Raw genomic sequence first — 20,882 nt, 5'->3', positions numbered from 1 at the left:
TACCTCTTAAAGGACAGAAACATACCCTGTTTGTTATGGTGGTGGTGGTGGTGGTGGTGGTGGTGATGCCCTCAACTCAAGGTAGGCACTCAATAATAGCTGCTATTGACAAAGTAGCGAGGCTGATGCTAAAGCACTCAGGATTATATTTTGGACCCTGAATCTGAATGGTCGAGAGTCAATTAAAGCAATGTACTCATTAGGGATTTTGGTCACCTATAACAGAAAGTCTGATTAAGAGGGCTTAGACAAGGCAGTGTTGCCAAAACTCAGTGTTTGTCCACAGGTGCCAAATAGAAACACAGAGACAGTGTTTTGGGCAAAGGAGAAAAAAAGTAGCTTTATTGCTTTGTCAGGTAAAGGAGGCACAGCCAGCTAATGCCCTAAAGACTGTGCCTTCTCTTGGGAAAGATTAGGAAGTGTTTTATTTTTCGTGGTTTTTGTTTGTTTGTTTGTTTGTTTGTTTTCAGGGAGAAATACAGCTTTATTGCTTTGCCAGGCAAAGAAGGCCACAGAGGCTAATGCCTTAATAGGAAGTGGTTTTATAGTTTGGGAGTAAAAAAATAGGGCCACAGATAAGGATCGGGATAGATGCAAGCTTTCAGTCTTCTCCAAGTTGGTGTTTAGTGGCCCTAGGACTGGTTCTGTTGGTCCCCCTCTCTGGTTTTCATTTGTTGGAGATTTTAGTTCTACAGAAGAACTCAGAAGGTATTGTTGTGTATGTCCCTTGAAGAGGAGCCAGGACCCTGTCCCAAGGCTGCACAATTGTTTCTTGACTGTTCCTCCCTGGTCTCTACATCCCCTCCCTTCCCTGGTTAGCAACTGTTTGAACCTGTCCTTTGGAACTCAGGGAAGGTCATGGAGGCTAAAGCTCACTCCTTAAAAACAAGAAATAGGGGACACAGAAAGGCTTTTGCCCAGGAGCTTCACAGGACCCTGATCAGTTTCATTATGGGCCTGTTTTTCTCTCAGTAATTAAGTCTAGATGTAGAACATCTAGGTTTGGTATAGCTTCTCAAGGAAGTCAGGCCTTTGCCTTACAGTTTGTCACAATATGGCTGCTAAAGCTCCCACCATCATATACGCATTTTAAGCATGAAAAAGAAAAGGGGAGTTCCCATCGTGGCGCAGTGGTTAACGAATCCGACTAGGAACCATGAGGTTGCGGGTTTGATCCCTGGCCCCACTCAGTGGGTTAAGGGTCCGGTGTTGCCGTGAGCTGTGGTGTAGGTCACAGAGGAGGCTCGGGTCCTGCGTTGCTGTGGCTGTGGTGTAGGCCGTGGCTACAGCTCCGATTCGACCCCTAGCCTGGAAACCTCCATATGCTGCGAGAGCGGCCCAAAAAATGGCAAAAAGACAAAAAAAAAAGAAAGAAAAAAAAGAAAAAGAAAAAGAAAAAGAAAAGGGAACCCCCATGAAAAATAAACCTTTCAGAATGCCCATGTGGCTTAGTGGGCTAAGGATCCAGTGTTGTCACTGCAGTGGCTTGGGTCACTGCTGTGGCTCTGGTTTGATCCCTGGCCCTGGGATCTTCCACATGCCATGGGCATAGCAAAACAAACAAACAAACAAAACAGTGAACCTCTCTGGTAGCCCACTCAACAACTCCATGACTGTATCTTATGGCCACCCCTCCCTGAAGGAACACTAAACAACATTGTTTTTTTTGGCTGGGTACCAGCTCTTTAAACATAAATGGATTTCCAGAGTTCCCGTCGTCGTGGCTCAGTGGTTAACGAATCCGACTAGGAACCATGAGGTTGCAGATTCGATCCCTGGCCTCGCTCAGTGGATTAAGGATCCGGCATTGCCATGAGCTGTGGTGTAGGTCGCAGATGTGGCTCAGATCCTGCATTGCTGTGGCTCTGGCGTAGGCTGGTGGCTATGACTCTGATTCGACCCCTAGCCTGGGAACCTCCATATGCCGCTGGTGCAGCCCTGAAAAAAAAAAAAAAAACAGACAGACAAAAGCTTTCCTTTATAAAAGGAGGGATGGGAACAGGAAACACAGCAGTCATTGTCCTTAATGCTGACCAGATCCTCCTGGGCAAGAATAGGAAGAGTCCACCCCCTGGCTCTGGCAGCAGGGACTCCTGTTCCTTGCCCTGCATGGCCCCACATCTCCCATGGCCTCTTCTATGGTGGGTGTGGGGAGGACAGCCTCTCAGGGGGCTACTTTTCATTGATGTGATGATGTGAACTGCCAGGGAGGGGTTTCCAATTGCCAGAGGGATTTAACCAGCCCACGCTGTTGCAAACCAGGTTTGGGTCTTTTGGCAGCACAGTGACCCTCACAAACCTAGTAGGCTTCTGGTCAATTCCTGATGATTTGTTTCCTTTGCTTTCTAGTTTATGAGTTCTGCCCATCTCCCTAAATTGGAACTTAAGGTAGGTACTTAACACCTGCTGCTGGGACAGCTGACACAATGGGCTATGCTGGGTGAGCCCACCTTTGGCAGTAGGCTCACAGCCTCTGCCTGGTAGGACACCCACCCCTTCTAATAAAGTAGCCTGTCTGGGCCCTGCCAGGATTCAGACATGAGCCCCTCAGGCATGAGATTACAGCCGAATGTCCAGAGTGCCTTCTTAGCAGAGCAGTACATCTTCCCATTCCCCCCTGCTGACTGGGTTGAGGAGCTCAGAACTTTGTTGGGAGAGATGAGGCATCACCAGGATTCTCACTTGTCCCCATCATCTTCTCTAACACCAGAGCCTCAATCCACACATCAGTGACTTTCCAATGCACAGCAGCTCCTGGTGGACCAAATACTTCACAACGCAGCCAGGGTCACTTGTCTCGTCTATACTGTCTAAGTCTTTGTCATCTGTCTCCCTCCCTCGCCCACTGAGTTCCACACTTCAGGTTCTGGTACTTTTAGTCTCCCCACCTCAGGATACCATGCTGTGCGCTTGCTGGGAGTCTAATTCAGCTAATTGTTTGGGTTTTGAAAAATTTAAATAATGGCGAGTAAACAACAAGGGGGTTGACTTTTTCCCTCATACCTGCTCTTAAAGAATGCTGATATGTGGAGGTCTCATCGTGGCACAGTAGAAACGAATCTGACTAGTATCCATGAGGATGCAGGTTCAATCCTTGGCCTCGCTCATTGGATTAAGGTTCTGGCATTGGCGTGAGCTGTGTGTAGGTCGCAGATGCAGCTTGGATCTCTTGTTGCTGTGGCAGTGATATAAGCTGGCAGCTACAGCTCTGATTCGACCCCTAGCTTGGGGACCTCCATATGCCACGGGTGCGGCCCTAAGTAGACAAAACAATAATGATAATAATAATAATGCTGATGTGAGTCCCATCCAAGAATTTCCACTGTCACCTCATTGGCCAGAATCCTGTTGTAGAGCTCTCCACACCTCCAGGAGAGCAGGAGAGGCTGGGTTTTCAATGAATGAATCACTACACCCAAGAAAATCAGGGAAGAGAGAGAGAATGGGAATCAGATAGACAGCCACAAGCCACAGGCTACCTACGCATGTATCATAGGAAGCCCAGTGGCATTAGTGGAGCAGAGGTTACCAGGCAGGGGGCTGGCCTGGGTAAGTTGGGTGCGATGCAGAAGGGTGAGGTTTTGTTGCTGTTGTTGTTTTGGCCTCTCTGTGGCATGTGGAGTTCCAGGGCCAGGGACCAGATCCAAGCAGAGTTGCCACAGGAGGGGGCCAGAGTAGTGACGCATAGAGGAGCAAGCCCTGTCCAGTGGTTCTGGGTTCAAGTCCTGGTTCTCTTACTGTGAGCCCGTGGGCCAGTTAATTAGCCTCTCTGTTTCTGTTTCTGTTTGTTTTTGTTTTTTTTTCTGGGCCTTTAAAAAGTGCACACTATTTCCCTACATATTATTATAGCAAATAAGATAATCATTTAGAACAGTGTCTGACATAGGTTATAGTTACACTCAGAAAACATTAGCCAGTACTGGAAAAATGGGGTCGGATGCCCTTGTTTTGTGAAGATAGGAGAGAGAATGAGGTGCTGGGGAAGCTCCAGCCACCAGCGGGGGCTGGGGAGGGGGGGAGGTGAGGTTGGGGGGAGGAGGAGAAGGGGGGAATCAGACTGTTGGGGGACGGAGCGTTTCCCCTTCACTCCCTCTTTGTAGCCACCCCATCCTCACACCCGCCCCCCACCAGGCTCTGACCTCTCTGTCTTTGCTGACCCCTTGGTAGATATCAGCCTTCCCACAGATATTCTCTTGCCTCTGTCTCTCACTTTATTCAGGTCTCTTCTCAGGGAGGCCTTTCCTGACCCCCTCCTGAGCCCCTTCCTCACTAGCCTCTGGCTCTGCCGTAATTCTCTTCACTGTGCTAAGCACCATCTGACATTACCGTATTTTCTGTTTACTCATGTGCCCTTCTCAGGACAGGCTTCCTGAGGCTCTGTAGGAACATTGCTTTGTTCAGGGCCCAGCACATGATGGGCACTCAGTGAACATCTGTTGAACAAATCAGTAGTAAATATTTAATCAACATTGGTTTCCTTTTAAAATATGAGCATTTTCTAAAAGTCAAACGAGGAGCCCTGGAGGAAGGAAGATTAGATGGAGTTTGAGGAATTTGAATTTAGCAGAGGTCTTAGAGTCTAAGACAGTTAGGCAGAGGGAGTTAGTACAAGATTGGCCAGTGAGAATCTGATTTGGAGGCAAGAAATGAATAAGCCAGAAGACTTGTTTACACCCCCTTGAACCTCCTGCCAGGTTCAAGACTCAGTCTTGGATTTCAGGTGACGCTGAGCCTGTGACTTTGAGCAGATGATTAGTTTCCCCTAGTTCAGTGTTTCTCAGACTTTTTTTTTTTTGTCTTTTTGTCTTATTAGGGCCGCACCCGTGGCATATGGAGGTTCCCAGGCTAGGGGTCCAGTCGGAGCTATAGCTGCTGGCCTACACCCCAGCCACAGCAACATAGGATCCAAGCCGCGTCTGTGACCTACACCACAGCTCACAGCAACACCGGATCCTTAACCCACTTAGTGAGGCCAGGGATCAAACCCACAACTTTATGGTTCCTAGTGGGATTCGTTTCTGCTGCACCATGACAGGAACTCCTCTCAGACTTTTTCATTGTTGTCCCCTTCCTCTAACCCTAGAGAGGATTTTAATTTAATTTAAAGTCTAACACAGAAAATTAAATACTGAGGAATAAGCGTGTGTCAGGTGGGATTGAGCTTTGCAGGGGAGGGGGCATTAGCCACTATAATATCTAAGTTTCTGGGGGATGTCGCCCTGCTGAGAACACGTGGTTTAGCTGGAAGGGGATCCAAGACTGTTGGTCGATTCTAACACCATATCAATAAATTACCTCGGGGACAGAAGCGTTTATTTTGAATGTTAAGGCTGTCAGCTTCAAGCTACTCAAAATTAATTTAAATTATCATGGCTGTTTGCTTGAGATGGGAAGCTAATTGGAGAATTATGTGTGGTAGACAGAAGGGAACCGTGCCATTGCTGTGGGCCTCCATGCCCACAAATCCCACTCCCTGCTGCAGTGGATTGATCTGCAGATGAGGAGCGTTTAGATCTTAGCACAGATCAGCCGTGGAGAGATGTTGGTTATTTGTAGCCATTTGCAGATTTCTGTGTCTTCTCCAGGTCAACGTTCTGTTCATAGGAATATTTGGGACTGGACTATTTCGTTGGGCGATGTGGCTGAACCTCTCCCTTCATAGTAGTATTGGAAGATTGTGTACCTTTTCATATCACAAATTGTTGCAATGGGCAGGAATACCTCTATTTCCTTTATTTATAGAAAATCCTAGGGAGCTCTCGTTGTGGTCTAGCAGAAACGAATCTGACTAGGAACTATGAGAACTCAGGTTCAATCCCTGGCCTTGCTCAGTGGGTTAAGGATCCTGCGTTGCCGTGAGCTGTGGTGTAGGTCACAGGTGCAGCTCAGATCTGGTGTTGGCATGGCTGTGGTGTAGGGCAGCAGCAATGGCTCCGATTAGACCCCTAGCCTGGGAACCTCCATATGCCTCGGGTGTGGCCCTAAAAGGAAAAGACAAAAAAAGAAAAAAGAAAATACCAGAAAAGGAGTTGATCAGATAGGGAGCTGGAAATTACTGAGAAATTCCCAATTAGAGGTATGGAATTGGAAGGCTACATAGCCAATGAACACTTTAATAAGACTAAATCACTTTGAGGGGTGTATGTTGCCTTTTTTGAAAACTCCTTCCCTGCTCTTATCACCTCCAGGGTCAGAGAGTAGCTCCCAGTAGCCTTGTTGATACCTCATGGCTCTGCCCACCCTCCACTCCACTTACTTCTTGTGTATTCATTAACAACTTTGGAGTTGCAAAGAGTAGAAAACAACTCAAGGTAAGATTTAGAGAGTTTGGGATTTTTTTTGGTTTTGTTTTTCTTTACCTTTTTTTTTCCCCCTCTTTTCTTTTTATGGCCATACCTACACCACATGGAAGTTCCCAGGCTAGGAGCTGAATCAGAGCTGCAGCTTCTGGCCTACACCACAGCCATGCCAACACCAGATCTGAGCCTCATCTGCAACCTATGCCACAGCTTGCAGCAACACGCCGGATTCTCAATCCACTGAGTGTGGCCGCATCCTCTCAGACATTATGTCAGGTTCTTAACCCACTGAGCCACAGTGGGAACTCCATTTTCTTATTTTAAATAGTTAGCATTTTCAAAAGTCATGTATTGTAAGAACTGATAGGGTCCTTTAGATCGAGGTAGGAGGGCAGCAGTGCTGCCTCATCCAGGATAGGTGAAACCCGGGATGCTGTGGGGAAACCAGAGGGTTCTCTTTCCTTTATCTTGTCTTTCTGCCTTCTATGGATCATCTTTATTTCTCGACAGGATGACTTTCTCTGCCCCTCAGTACTCAGTATTGCCATCCAGAGGCCCTAGTTCAAAAGTTACAGTTCCTTCTACACCCTGGAGACTAGACTCCATCTCTCCATGTCACTCTGTTCTCAGAGAACGTGGCTCCAGCTTACAGGACATGCCCAGCCTGGGACCCACCATCAGGGGCTGAGGGCTTATCTTACATTATGTGAACGTGGCTGCCAGAAACATGCCTTCGTCACGTCTGTTAAGAGGCTTGTCACTGACTTGTTAGCCACTAGTTTCCATTTATTTATGCATCTCCCACTAGACAAGAATGCCTTCAGGATGAGGAATTTGCCTTTTTGACAATGTATTCCCAATGCCAGGTTCAAGGTCTGGTTCTCAATAAATGTTCCATAAATACATGTTGCAGAAATACAAGTTGACATCAGGGAAAAAGTTCTCTATTACTCAAGTTTGGTTCTCTTCAGTCAGATTTATTTAAAGAACATCTTGGAGTTCCCGTCGTGGCGCAGTGGAAATGAATCTGACCAGGAACCATGAGGTTGCGGGTTCGATCCCTGGCCTTGCTCAGTGGGTTAAGGATCCAGCACTGCTGTGAGCTGTGGTGCTGGTCGCAGACGAGGCTTGAATCTAGCATTGCTGTGGCTGTGGCTATGACCGGCAGCTGTAGCTCCGATTAGACTCCCTAGCCTGGGAACCTCCATATGCCGCAAGTGTGGCCCTAAAAAGCAAAAAAAAATAAAAAATAAAAAAATAAAATAAAGAACATCTTGCCCAAGATATTTACTCTGTTTTCATATGTGCAGAACCATCTGAACTGTGAATTAACACCTTGAATTACCATCAAAATTTTAATTTTAAAAGATCTTTGAAAAAATTGTTGGAATTCCTGCTATGGCACAGTAAGTTAAGCATTGGGCATTGCTGCAGCCATGGCTCGGATTTGATCCCTGGCCCAGGAACTTATATATGCCAGAGGTGCTGCCAAAAATGAAATTTAAAAAATTGTTTTAAGGAATTACCTTGTGGCACAGTTGGTTAAGCATCTAGCATTGTCATTGCAGCAGCTCCAGTCACTGCTGTGGCCTGGGCTCGATCCCTGGCCCAAGGAACTTCTGCACGTCACCCGTACAGTTGAAAAGAAAAAGGTTGTTTTAAATTACTGAGAGTCTACAAGGTGACAGACACTGTACTGGGGTAGGGAAGGTATTGATGAACCAAACATTGTCTCTATGTCTGAGAACCTCTCCGTGGAGTATGAAAGAACTTAGAGATCATTTGGCTTAACTTTTTCTTTTTTTCCCCTTACAGATGAGGAAATAGACTCCTAAGAGTTGTTAGGAGTGGAAAATGTTTGAATTTATTCATAAGATTTTAGTATATCTGTGTGGAGTTACTTTTCAGGAAGAGGCATTACTTATTTTGGCCAGAGAAGCAATTCAATTTTTGTCCATGTATGGATTATCTTTTCTTAGATCTTGCTTTTCTTTTTAATAGGCGTGTGATTATGCAGATGAAATGTGCTAAGCTTTTGATTTATTTGGAACCAATTAATAGCTGGCACTCGAGTTCTTTGGAAATCCACAACTTAACTCTATTGGAAATTTCTTTACGGTTACTGAGTAATAAGGTCATTTATTATTGACGTGGCTTCTGACACCTCTCCCATTTATTATTATTCCTTGTTAAATCACTTCCTGAGAAGGCTAGAGAGTGTTTTCCATCTTCACTGGCACGGTTTGTATTGACTTCCTCAGGGTGAAAGTGAAGTTCTGAGAAGAAACTGAAAGGGGTCATTTTTCTGTGTTTACAGAGGATGGAGGTGAAAAATCTCTTTGGTGGAGAAGGAGAATTGGCAATGGAGTTCAGTTAACCTTTCATGGGGGGGAGGTATGTGTGCCAGACATTGTGCATGCTCAGAGCTGGGAGATCATTCTGCTCTGCGGGGAAGCCGCACCTGCAAAGCCCCGAGCAGGTGAGGCTTAGTGGGTGGGGTTGCGTGTGGCCGTGTGGCTGTGTGGCTGTACAGCAGAGCGTCCAGGGGCACGCCAGGGTGAGGCCAGAGCTTCTCACCCAGAAGCTTGGGGAAACTTTTCTCTGCAGGGGATGGCTTTTGTGTTGGCCTAAGAGTGGATGGGTCTCAACAGTTTACCTAAGAAAAAGAAGAGAGGAGACTTATAGGCTATAAAGGGACAGGATTCCCTGTGAATCTACATGAGAAGGATGGAGCTGGAGTTCCTGATGTGGCAAAAAAGCAAAAAACAAAAAACAAAAAATGGGATTAAAGATGTCTCTGCTATAGGATGTGGGTTCAATCCCTGGCCCTGAACAGTGGGTTAAGGATTCAGCATTGTCGAAGCTATAGTGTAGGTCGCAGCCCTGGCTCAGATTTGATCCCTGGCCCAGGAACTCCGTATGCTATAGGGTAGCTGGAAAAAAATTAAAAAGGCAGAACCACTGGCTAAGCTCAGGACTGTAGTGGTCTCGGGGAGTCTGCCACTAGCTGGGAACCTGCATCTTGGGGAAAACCCACTTCTCTCTGTGGTGTTGATCAGCTCTTCTCCTGTGGCACCACTCTCAGAACTGAGTTCTGGAAAGGAGACACCTCCTGGACAGCCAGTTGGGCTGATCAAGGCAAGTGGAGATAGATTTGAATTTCCGACCAATGCGAGCTCTTAAAAATGTCCCAAGTCCCTCAACAATCTTCCAGGGAGTCTGATGACACAACCTCCTGGGTGGATGTGAGTTCGATGGGAGTTGTCCTGGCAAAAGTCATCTCATTTCTCTGCTGATGAAGGTCGGCATTCCAGAGGTTTCTTGTCTGTGGGAAGGATGCCTGTGTGTGCGCATGTGCTTGTGCGTATGCGTATGCGTGCATGTATGTGTGTGTATCTGTGTGTTTGTATGTGCATCTGTATATCTGTGTGTGTCTATGTGTATATCTGTGTCTGTGTATGAGTGTGTGTGTGTGTGTGTGCACATGGGTGTGCACAGGGTGGGGAGAATTAAACTGTGGAATGGGGAGAGGCTTTAAGTTTCTTACTCAAAAAGCAAACTCCGTCCTCTGTAACGCTCTGGCCATGTGTTTTTTCTGTGTCAGAAGGCTCACTGTTGTGACTGCAATTTTTTGTTTTTTCCTCTTCCAGGTGTGAACGCGTCCAGGGGAGGTCCCCCTGTTGCTGCTGGAGGAACACCTCATTTTCAAGTCCTTTGCACAGGCCCCCCTGTGAAATGACCCAAGCAAAGACTGTTCAGACGTTTCCTTCCTTCCCTTGTTGACACTCTGGGCCCTGCGATTGTTCCACTGTTGTTCTAACAGAGTCCCATCCTCCTCTCATCAAAGCAAACAGCCAGGACTGGAATAGGTGTTTCTTAGGCTTGTCTGCCAGCTGAACATGACCACAGGCCAAGCTGATGACAGCCCGTGTTCCCGAGGGACGTGGGGCCCTGCGGGGCCTGGCCCCCAGGAGCAGGTCCTCTCATGATGTTGGCATCTGGGAGTGAGCACCATGCCCATCACCCAGGACAATGCCGGGCTACACCTGCCCCTCCTCTACCGGTGGCTGCAGAACAGCCTGCGGGAGGGCGGGGATGGGCCAGAGCAGCGCCTCTGCCAGGCGGCCATCCAGAAGCTACAGGAGTATATCCAGCTGAACTTTGCAGTGGATGAGAGTGCAGTCCCAGCTGATCACAGCCCCCCAGGGATGGAGATCTGCACTGTGTACCTCACCAAGGAGCTGGGGGACACAGAGACTGTGGGCCTCAGTTTTGGGAACATTCCTGTTTTTGGAGACTATGGAGAAAAGCGCAGAGGGGGCAAGAAGAGGAAAACCCACCAGGGCCCTGTGCTGGATGTGGGCTGCATCTGGGTGACGGAGCTGAGGAAGAACAGCCCAGCAGGGAAGAGTGGAAAGGTCCGGCTTCGGGATGAGATCCTCTCCCTGAATGGGCAGCTGATGGTTGGAGTTGATGTCAGTGGGGCCAGGTGAGTGAGGGAGCGCCAGTGACGTGGGGTGGGAGGTAGGACCCCTGTGGTTCACTTATGTCTGAGGCTGGGATCTGCAGCTGCTGAGGGTTTTGAGTCCTGCTATGGTGAGAAGCTAATGGCATTTATCCTATAAAGGGAAAATTTAAGTCGAAGTTTTGAGGTATTTATAAGTTTTTGTTTCATTCTCTCTTAGAAGACTCAGGCTCAGAGTTTTTCCTTGAAACGTGGAAATGGTACAGAGAAAAGAAATGGTACATCATAAGAGTATGAGAAATATCACATTGAGTTAGACCCTCTTTTCCATTCAACATAGCGGCTTACCTGCAATTGGAGCAGCAAAAATTGGGTCCTAGATATGTTTCCATCTGCCTGTCCCATGTTACCTTCACCAGAGACTTACAATCCAGAAGCCCCTTGAGATGCTTAGAAATGTCTTTTGATGACCCCTCCCCACCCTCTGTATATCTCCATCCTGGAAGATCCATTTGGATTTCATCTGAATGAACATATTTATTTTTTTCTACCTATGTGACCACCCAACGATGTCAATAAGTTATAATTGGACTGTTCTGTTGTTTCTTGGATGAATTAGTGTTCCTAAGGCCACCTTCGGTTTCTATGACTCACAGAGCTCAGAACTGCTGTTATGCTTATGGTTACAGTTTATTACAGTGAAAGGAATTAGATTAAAATCAGCAAAGGCACAAGGTGAATAGAGTCCAGGAGCAAGCTTCCAGTTGTCCTCTCCCAGCAGATTTACACAGAAGCAGTCAATTCTCCCAGCAACAATGTGTGACAACACATATAGAGTATTGGTAACCAGGGAAGCTTACCCAAGCCTTGTGTCCAGGGTTTTTATTGGAGGTCGATCACATAGGCATTCTATGCATGTGTAGCTGATCTTAGTTACTCAGTATCCAGTCCTTCCAGAGGTCAAACTAATACCACATGGCCCAAGGCCCCCACCATAGAATACATTATTAGCATAAACTCTTTGGCCCCAGGTCTACAAAGACATTATTATCAGTCAGGATATTCCAAGGGCTTAGAGGTTATCTTCAAAGAGTAGGTCAATGGACATTCCTCTCTTTGGAATGCACAAGAATTAAATACTCCAAACCTGCTAAGTTAACACATTACTGCACATCAGGGTTTTATGATAGGCTTATATGAAAGAAACAAGAGAAAAGAAGTTTGAAGATACTCAGAGATGCATAAGTTTTGTTTTATTTTGTTTTTGTGTCTTTTTAGGGCAGCACCCACAGCATATGGCAATTCCCAGGCTAGGGGTCAAATCGGAGCCAGCTGCCAGCCTATGCCACAGCCACAGCAATGCAGGATCTGAGCCATGTCTGTAACCCACACCATAGCTCACGGCAACACAGGATCCTTAACCCACTGAGCAAGGCCAGGGATCAAACCTGCACCCTCATGGTTACTAGTCAGATTCGTTTCTGTTGAGCCATCATGGGAACTCCCAGAGATGCATAAGTTTCATCAAGCCTTCCAGGGCTCCTGTAAGAAGGGCTCTCATATTCCAGAAGGAGAGAATCATGGAGCCAACTTAAGAATCATGGTGACCTTTTGATGTGGGAGACATCTAACCCAAGGAGACCTTGAAGAGAGAGAACCAGCATAAAAATACCTTGACTTCAATCTTATCCTTTCCTTCCACCTCCTATTAGAGCTTCCCATCAGTGGGAATCAGCCAGGGCAAGGGACATATTGTTGTACATATGTGTCAGCCTCCCGGGGTAAAAGCTGGATAGAAAAATGTGGAGATTGGACATAGGGGGCCAACAAAAAGTTATCAGGCATATGCAATGTGGTCTGAATTTAAATGAGCCAGTGCATGGAAACAACATAGCATAGGGTTAGCTGGTTGATGTGAGTACTTGCTCAGGAGACATTCTCACCAATATTTCCTTTGGGTTGCCTATTGGACCAATGGGATGTTTGTGGCTAGTGGCTGAGTGCCCAACTGGCAGTTCCTGGGAGACACTGCTCAATTCTGAGGAGGGATATTGAAAAGAAGTATTTTTATTTGGTATTAGAGCTCACTCTTAGTGAAGAGCAGGGCTGACTACAGTAGCACTCAAGGTGCTACAGGGCTTAAAAAAGTGACTCCAGCCCCTGCTGGTAAAGTCCATAGAGTGAAGAAGAGGGGGTCACCATGAGGCAGCCCTATAAGAGCTATTCTTGAATGCCCTCACCATTGGCAGCCATCTGATATGAAGGGGACATATTTGGATGGAGAGATAGAAGGAGGAGCATGGAGGGCATGTCCAGCAGGAGAGCATTGTGATCAGGAGGTGCAGCTCTGGAGCCAGACAGCTGGGGCTTCCCCCCCAGGTTCCCCTACTTACCAACTTGTTGACCTTAGGAATATCATCCTTCTTAGCCTCTGATTTACCATCTGTGAAATAGGAACAATAACACTGTTGATACCAATGACTAAATGATGAAACATTGCACATATAAGGCTTAACACTATGTCTAGTAAATAATGCTCAATAAAAGCATCAAAATGACTATTGTCATTTTGAAATAATGGGATGGAGAGTGTTTTGAAAGACTGGGACTTTATTATCCAAAATGTTGGTGGAGTCTTTAGGACCTTGGAGAAAGTCTTTCCATAGTGGGGACTTTTTTTTTTAAGAAAGCTCTTCTCTTGTCCTGCTGAAGGCTGTGGCATCTTTAAGAGCTTGAATTTTCTCTCTCTAAGAGTATATCTGGCCCTGGAATAAGATGGTTTTCAGTTACAGAGGAGGATTCTTTCGTGGTCTTAATTTAGTTGTTGGAGGGAGTGGTACCCTTTTTGCAAAGAAAGAAGATGTAGAAGAATAGAAATGTGATGTGCCCATGGCCAGGAGAGAAGAGGGAAAATGACGCTAGACTCTTTCATGGAAGCTGTAAAGAAGGGGCAAGTATGATGTGATGGAAGAAGCAGTGGACTGAGTCTGGGACTCAGGGTTCTCTCCACAGGTCTTCTGGAAACTGGCTTTGAGGCTCTGGGTACGTGTGTTGGGATAGTGGAGTGGGGGTGGGAAGGAAGTTAGCCACAGCTGTCTTTTCTAACATATGGAGGGAGGGGAAGAGAATCTATGTAGCATTTCGCTTGATCCATCTGAGCTGGCATTTTGGTTCAAGAAGACTGCAGAGGTGAAGGCGTTCCTGTGATGCCTGGCCAATGATAACTGACAGAGCTGAGACTCAATGTCCCTCTTCTGACTCCCAGCTGGGTATCCAACCCAGTGCACCACTCCACCTCCGTGAGGTCAGGAGGAGACATTCAGACGAATGTAGCCAGTTGACAGCTGCACTGAAATGCTGAAGCTAAGGAGTTTGGAGAATAGAAATAGGAAAAAGCTCAAGGAATAGGCCTGTGGGTGTTTTAATGAAGTATGATAAGACATGCAGACAGGGAAATGACTGACACAGGGGAGTTTTTGCTATCTCTAGGAATTAGCTGGCCCTGGGAGGCGTAGTCTCTGCAGGATCAAAGCCCCAAATGCCAGAGCATCAAGAATACAAAAATAAGGAAATACAGTCAATGCACTGGGTTTCTAAAAATTTTCCACAGCTGAGGAAGTAAATCTTCCAAAGATAACTTTTTTTAACCAGTGAGCAGTCATGACTCTGAAATTCCCTTCTCTGATGGGGCAGTCATGTGTGATGCTGGACGGTGAAGGGACGGATGAGGGAAGGTCTACCCAGGAGCCCCTCAGATGGAGGAGGAGGAGAAGGCCAAGACCCAATGCTTGATCTTCAAGGTGGTATGAAAGTGAATAAGGCATGGAGGTAAGGGCGCTGGAGTCCTGGTCTCCCAATGCCCCTAACAACCAGGATGTTCACAAGATGGGCGAGACAGAGATGAGCTTGATTTTTCAAGATTCACTCCCTAGTTCTGTAGAATAATTATAAGTCCATTCTAATTGCACTTATTAATGGAAGAATAATAAATCCATTATACATTTAATGAGCAGTTGCTATCATAGGGACATTGTGCCACCCACTGTCATTTAGTGACTACCACTCTCTAAAGGCGAGCTTTAGATGAGAACCTTGACCACAGAGAGGCCATGTAATGTGCCCACAGTCACCAAAGAAAGAGGCAGAACCAGATCTGAACTTGGCTCTAGCTGCCACCACAGTCTGTGCTCCTAACCCCTGTGCTGTGCTACCTCCGATCTGCCCTGGACTTTGCTTTGGTCCTTGTCATGTGGTCTGGTGCTTCATTTCATGGATTGTTTACAGCTTCACAAAAATACCTCCTCAGTATAACTGTAGACAGCGGGGAAGCAAATAATGAGAACAGACTACAAGGCTTCCACCTACCCAAGCTGACAAGGAAAACAGAAGCCCCTCGCCCCCACCTTATAAAAGAAAACCCAATTTTAATATAGAATCCTTCTGGCAAACTTATCTCTAGCCAGAGCTTTAGGACTAGAGGCACTTTGAGATTAAGTATCAAGGCGTTTAAAGTGTTTTGAATATTCTCAAGATGTCCCTTTTCCCTCTCTCTGTACCTACCAGGTTCCTTCCACACTAAATTTTTCCACATACCTATGTAGGTTTTGTCCTAAAAAGTGGAATTAAGGTTCTACAGAGACCCCAGGGTACCTCTCTGCCCCTCAGCACACAGCCCCTCCCTGACGGCATATCCGTCCTTACTCGTAAGCAGTGGATTTCAGGTAGCAACACACTAATTTCCCTACCACCCCACCTGCATGATGAGTCATCCACAGTATCACTCGGAATTATAACACAAGGCAGTCTTTTGGTCAGTCCATTCTGTTCCTTCTCTTGAGTCTGATTTTGAATTCAAAACTACTTTAGATGATGTTATGGGTTACATTGCGTGTCCCGCCTCCTAAATTTGTATGTTGAAGTCTGAACCCCCCAAAACCTCTGAATGTGGCATGCTTTGGAAATAGGGTCATTGCAGATATAATTAGTTAAGATGAGGTCATATGGGCGTAAGCCATATGGTGGGCCCTTAATCCAAGATGACTAGTGTCCTTATAAAAAGGGCAGGTTTGAACACAGATATGGGGGGGGGGAATGCCATGTACAAGTTGGAGTTATGCTGCCACAAGCCAAGGAACTACCGGAAGCAAAGAAAGGGACCTGGAGCAGACATTTCTCTAGTACCTCAGAGGGAGCATAGCTCTGCAAACACCTTGATCTTGGACTTTGAGCCTCCAGAACTACGAGACACATTTCCATTGCTCAGGCCACTGGGTTTGCGGTACTTTCTTATGGCAGCCCTAGCACATTAATACATGTAATATTTTGACCTTGTCATCTGTGGCTGGCCAGTTATTCAGACAATTTCCTCCCTGACAAGGCTGCCCTGGAAACTTTGGAGCCCTGTGGATGTTTTTGGAAGAGGACGCTCTGAAAATTGCGTGTGTGTTAAGTGTGGGAGGAGCAGGTGCAAAAAGTAGAAGCTGAGGTCATGGTTGGCTTAGTTTAAAAATTAGCTTTGGGTCAGTTTGGGAAGTTCATCCCTGGAGGAGGAGCAGAGAATTCACAACCATGAGCTTGACACTCTTCTGTACCCCAGAACCAGTTCCAAAGCCTAACCTGGGACTGTCCCCAAATTGCAGAGCCCATCCTGCTTTCTCCCTGACTGTTACCCCCGAGGTCCACAGTTTGCTTGCAGGCTCCCCAAGTAGCTCTGGGAACCCCTCATTCTTTTGCATGGTGACAGCATCATCCTGAGGTGAACTTCTAGAGAAATTCCTGAGGTGGGGAGGGATACAGTAATGGTTGATGTCACATGCCCCCATCTTGCAGGCATAGCTGGTAACACATGGAGGAAGGTTTTTGTTTGAGACCTTATCATACCTAGTCTGGGGAAGATGAGATTTTCTGGAATGTTCTATTTATATCTTTTTGGTGAAGGGAGAACTGGGAAGATTTTTTAGATTATGTCCTACAAGGAATGTTTGTAACCCCAGTCCCTCCCTCCCTCGGCTGGCTTTCTATAAGTAAACCAGATCTGTTCCCTGAGGACAGATTGTTCCAAATTGGTAACAAAATGTGGAATTAATTAAAACACAACCCACACATGAAAACAAAAACAAGTAGCCTTTTCTGAAAAGTTAAAGGGCCTATGTTTCACTTAAAATGTGTTTTTTAGGATAGGAACCTCGACTGGACTTTTTGGTACACTAATAAATGTGATCAGAGCACAGGACAAAGAACATGGGCCTCGGAGAGATGGATCTGGCTTCCAGACCCGCCTACTGTCCTTGTGGGCAAGTTAGCTCAGCCGCAGGAGGTGGATGCTTTCCCCAGTAGAGTCATTTAGTGGATGAGATAAGATGATTTATTTAATGTACTGAATAGGCCTCTGGACCTTGGTAGATTTCAGTCAAAGGTAACTTAACACCCTTCCTGGTCGACCTCAGGAGACCTGATCCCAGGGCACAGCATGAAAAGGCCTTTGAGGCTGAGGGACAGAGAAGAGACTAAAACTCTGGTGGTTTGCTCAGTAGGAAAGAGAATAATTTCCAGCCCAGAATTCAAGGTAATATTCAAGGTGAAGGGAGTGGATACTCCCCGCTTGGAAAGGATGCTGATGCGTGAAAGAAGGGGTCCTGGAGCCCCCAGGGCCAGACTGCACCTTTGAGTTCCTGGGGTGTGAGATGCCCGTGTGGTCCAAGAATGGGGGCCAGGGTGCTGGGCTGGCAAGAGGGCCCAGGGAGCTCATGGTGATTGGCCAACTGGCCCAGGAGCATTACTACTGGGTGGACTAGCTGTATCAGTCTGGGCCAGAAGTAACCTTCAGCACACCACCCACTGCCTTTAAATCGTGTGTAAAATTAAATTTAGAGTTGATACAAGCTCAGACTCTGGTTACCCATGGCAACCCTGAGTTCTCTGAGGGTTATAGCCGATTTTAAGCAGAGTGTCAGGAGGCTGCTAGAAGGTGTTAGTTGGAGAAATGTCTGCAGGTAGTGATGTAGGAGATTGCAGAAAGGAGGAATTGCCAATTTTAGCTTGATTATATAGCCTCCGGGACCATTTCACACAAGGGTCCTGCCTACCTGAACATGCGCAAAGGTACCCAGGGCTCTATTCAGGACGGTATAAACAGTAAGAGGTGGTCATCGTGATGACCTCGAACATTCAGGAAAGGTTAAGTTATATTCAGTTTGCTGTTTAAGAAGCCAGAGAAGCGTGTAATACACTTCAGAAAGATTTCCATTCCAGAAGGTTAAAAGGAAAACACGTTTCAGCATTTAAAATTCAATTATCTGGAAACGTTGTCATGTGGAACAGCCCATTCCCCAAGGATGCCACGTAAATGGAGCGTTACAGGACCTTACATTGGAGCCCACCTCATTCTTCTTGGCCTGCTTTCCCCACGTGCTGTTTCACTTCATGTCTTAGTTTCTGGAAGGTCGCCCATAGTGCATCCAAGTCCTGTCTTCTCCTTGTACCAGGGAGGAAACTGAGGCTCCAGGAGCTAGTTTCCTGGGGCCAAGTATCTTCTTCAGAGAAGAGCAAGGACCTCTGTCTCAAATTCTAGAACTTTTGCTTCAACACTACAAAGAGAAACCGATGAAATCTGAAATTTCAAAAAAATTTTTTTTGGAATTTTACTGTTGACTATGAGAAACAAATGGAAAGTCAAAATTTTGTACATATTCCTACATCCATTCTCTAAATGGATGATATTACAGCTAGAACCTTCCTTCTCAACAAGAGTTTAGCTTATAGCAGCCTCATAAATGTGTAATTGAGGGCCACTGGACTAGAGCTTTCCCTCAGGTCTTTCTGGGCCAGGCGGTGGATGATCTTCTGCCAACGCCTGCCATCTTGTGGTTGAAGCCAAGCACAGTGCTGGGAGATTTAGTGAAGCTTATTATTCACTAGACTGTGTGGGCTTCTCAGCTGTGCTGTTGGGATGATGTTTTCAGCCTCCAGAGCTCTCTTGAGAATGGCAACATCTGAGCATCCCTCAGCAGAAAGTGACTCAGGCACCATCCCCTTTTCTCGGCGGTGCCTTGTGTTCTCGTGCTTCCTCCCAGGAGATGCCCCATCCCTGTTCCCCCCATGGCATCCTCTCCTAACATGGCCCTGGCCCTCAGGTCCACCACAAGTAGATAAGTAGCACATCCGATCAACCCACTCATGCTTAGCTCTTGGTGATAGGTGGCAGAGAGAAGTTGGCCTTCCCCAGCCCAACTCCAGACTCCTGGGATCCAAAAGGCTTCAGGAGAGCGTGAGGAGCGGGACAGTGTCAAACACTTCACCAGCCACTCCACCTGCTTCTTCTTATAAGGGAAGAGATTACACAAAATCAGGCATTTTCCATAATTTAAAGGACAGTGAGGTTGCCAAGCTCCATCCAGAGATGCTCTTGAATTTGCATTCCAGGGACCCACCTCTCCTGGTACCCACCTCCCATCCCCAGTCAGAGCCACTGCTGAGTGACTGACTTCAGCCATGGGAGATGGAAAACCCAAATCTCCCACTGGAGAGTCACACACACACACACACACACACACACACACACACACACACACTCTTTTTCTTATACTATCTTCCATCATGTTCTATCCCAAGAGACTGGAGGTTGTTCCCTGTGCTGTACAGTATGACCTCATTGCTTATGCATTCTAAATGAAATAGTTTGCATCTACCAACCCCAAATTCCCAGTCCGTCCCACTCCCTCCCCCCTCCCCCTTGGCATCCACAAGTCTGCTCTCTATGTCTGTGTATCTGATGTTTGTAAATAGGTTCATTTGTGCCATATTTTAGATTTCCATATAAAAGTGATATCATATGGTATTTATCTTTCTCATTCTGACTTACTTCACTCAGTGTGAGAGTCTCTAGTTGCATCCATGTTGCTGCAAATGGCATTATTTCATTCTTTCTTATGTCTGAGTGGTATTCCATTGTGTATATGCACCACATCTTCTTAATCTATTCATCCATCGATGGACATTTAGGTTGTTTCCATGCCTCAGCTATTGTGAATAGTGCTTCTGTGAACATAGGGGTGCATGTATTTTTTTGAATTACAGTTTGGCTAATATTTTAGATGTGGATTGACAGTGGCATCCTTAATCAATCTGTGTGTCAGAGGGTCCATGTCCTGTGTGGTATGTGATGTGTCCTGAGGGAAGAAGAGGTGGTCTAAAGGCCCCTCAATGATTAATTCACTTTGGACTTATTTCAGGTAACTAGTTTACGTTGGCTCACTCAGTGAAGTAGGTTTATGGATGAAAGTATGCATTTTGTTGGATTTAAATTAACTACCAAATGGGCAAAGAAACTAAATTTCTTGAGGGGGGAAAAAGGAAAATAAAAAATAATGCAGGTGCAAACTAAACCACACAAAAAAAGTGGCTGTGTTGACCTTTCTCTTACACTGGTGTATTCTCCACCTCATTCATTATAAAGTGAAGCGATGCCAATCTATTCAGATTGATAAGTCAGACAAAAAATTAAAATTCAAAGCTATCAGGAGTCTATGTGAAATACATATTTCCAGCCTCTATTATTAAAGGAAAATCTCAGTGTAAGTATAGACTGTGCCTTGAGATAATCCTTAATGATGGTATCAAGGCCATGATGATTATTAAGATATTTAAAATCTAAATATCCACATGAATATAAGTAGCGCTAAATGTTTCAGCCATGTTAATAATTATTCAATACTAAATCTAGTCCAGAATTTTACTAAACTGAATATTTTAAGAGCCTGTTTGGAATTTTTTTTTTTTCTTAATTGCTTAAGGCAAAAAGTCACATGCCACCAGGAAAATGAAGATTCTTCCTGATGTGGTAAAAAATAGCTAAAATAATACATGGAGAACAATATAGCTACAAAATAAAATGCCTGCTGGAATCGCATGAAACATTGCTGAAGTTTTCAAGAAACAGTATGCCATGTGGCAGTTTGCTGTGTGGTTGGAGAAAAGTACTGCTGTTTCTCACATGTTCCAAATAAGGGTATTTGCTTAGTTCTGTTTCAGCGATGCAATGAGACACCTACTTATTCATGAGTCACTAAAGGAAAGAGGTACCAGAAAAAAAAAGATGTATTTTCAAAAAGCAGTGACTC

At 45.9% G+C, this 20,882-nt stretch overlaps 1 protein-coding gene across 6 annotated transcripts in view; it reads left to right on the top strand.

Moving 5' to 3' along the window:
• Window positions 1-20,882, top strand: part of PDZD2 (PDZ domain containing 2) — a 417,701-nt gene that overhangs the window by 128,100 nt on the left and 268,719 nt on the right. For all 6 annotated transcript variants that reach the window (XM_047767572.1, XM_047767605.1, XM_047767596.1 and 3 more), the window contains one exon: window positions 9,950-10,788. In XM_047767572.1, the coding sequence (XP_047623528.1) occupies window positions 10,313-10,788 (476 nt within the window). In that variant the 5' untranslated portion in view covers window positions 9,950-10,312. The remainder of the gene's footprint in view (window positions 1-9,949; window positions 10,789-20,882) is intronic.

Source organism: Phacochoerus africanus, chromosome 1 (assembly GCF_016906955.1).
Source record: "Phacochoerus africanus isolate WHEZ1 chromosome 1, ROS_Pafr_v1, whole genome shotgun sequence".
NCBI classification, from domain to species: Eukaryota; Metazoa; Chordata; class Mammalia; order Artiodactyla; family Suidae; genus Phacochoerus; species Phacochoerus africanus.
Note: the sequence above shows the minus strand (reverse complement) of the source record. Positions and strands in the feature narration are given on the sequence as shown.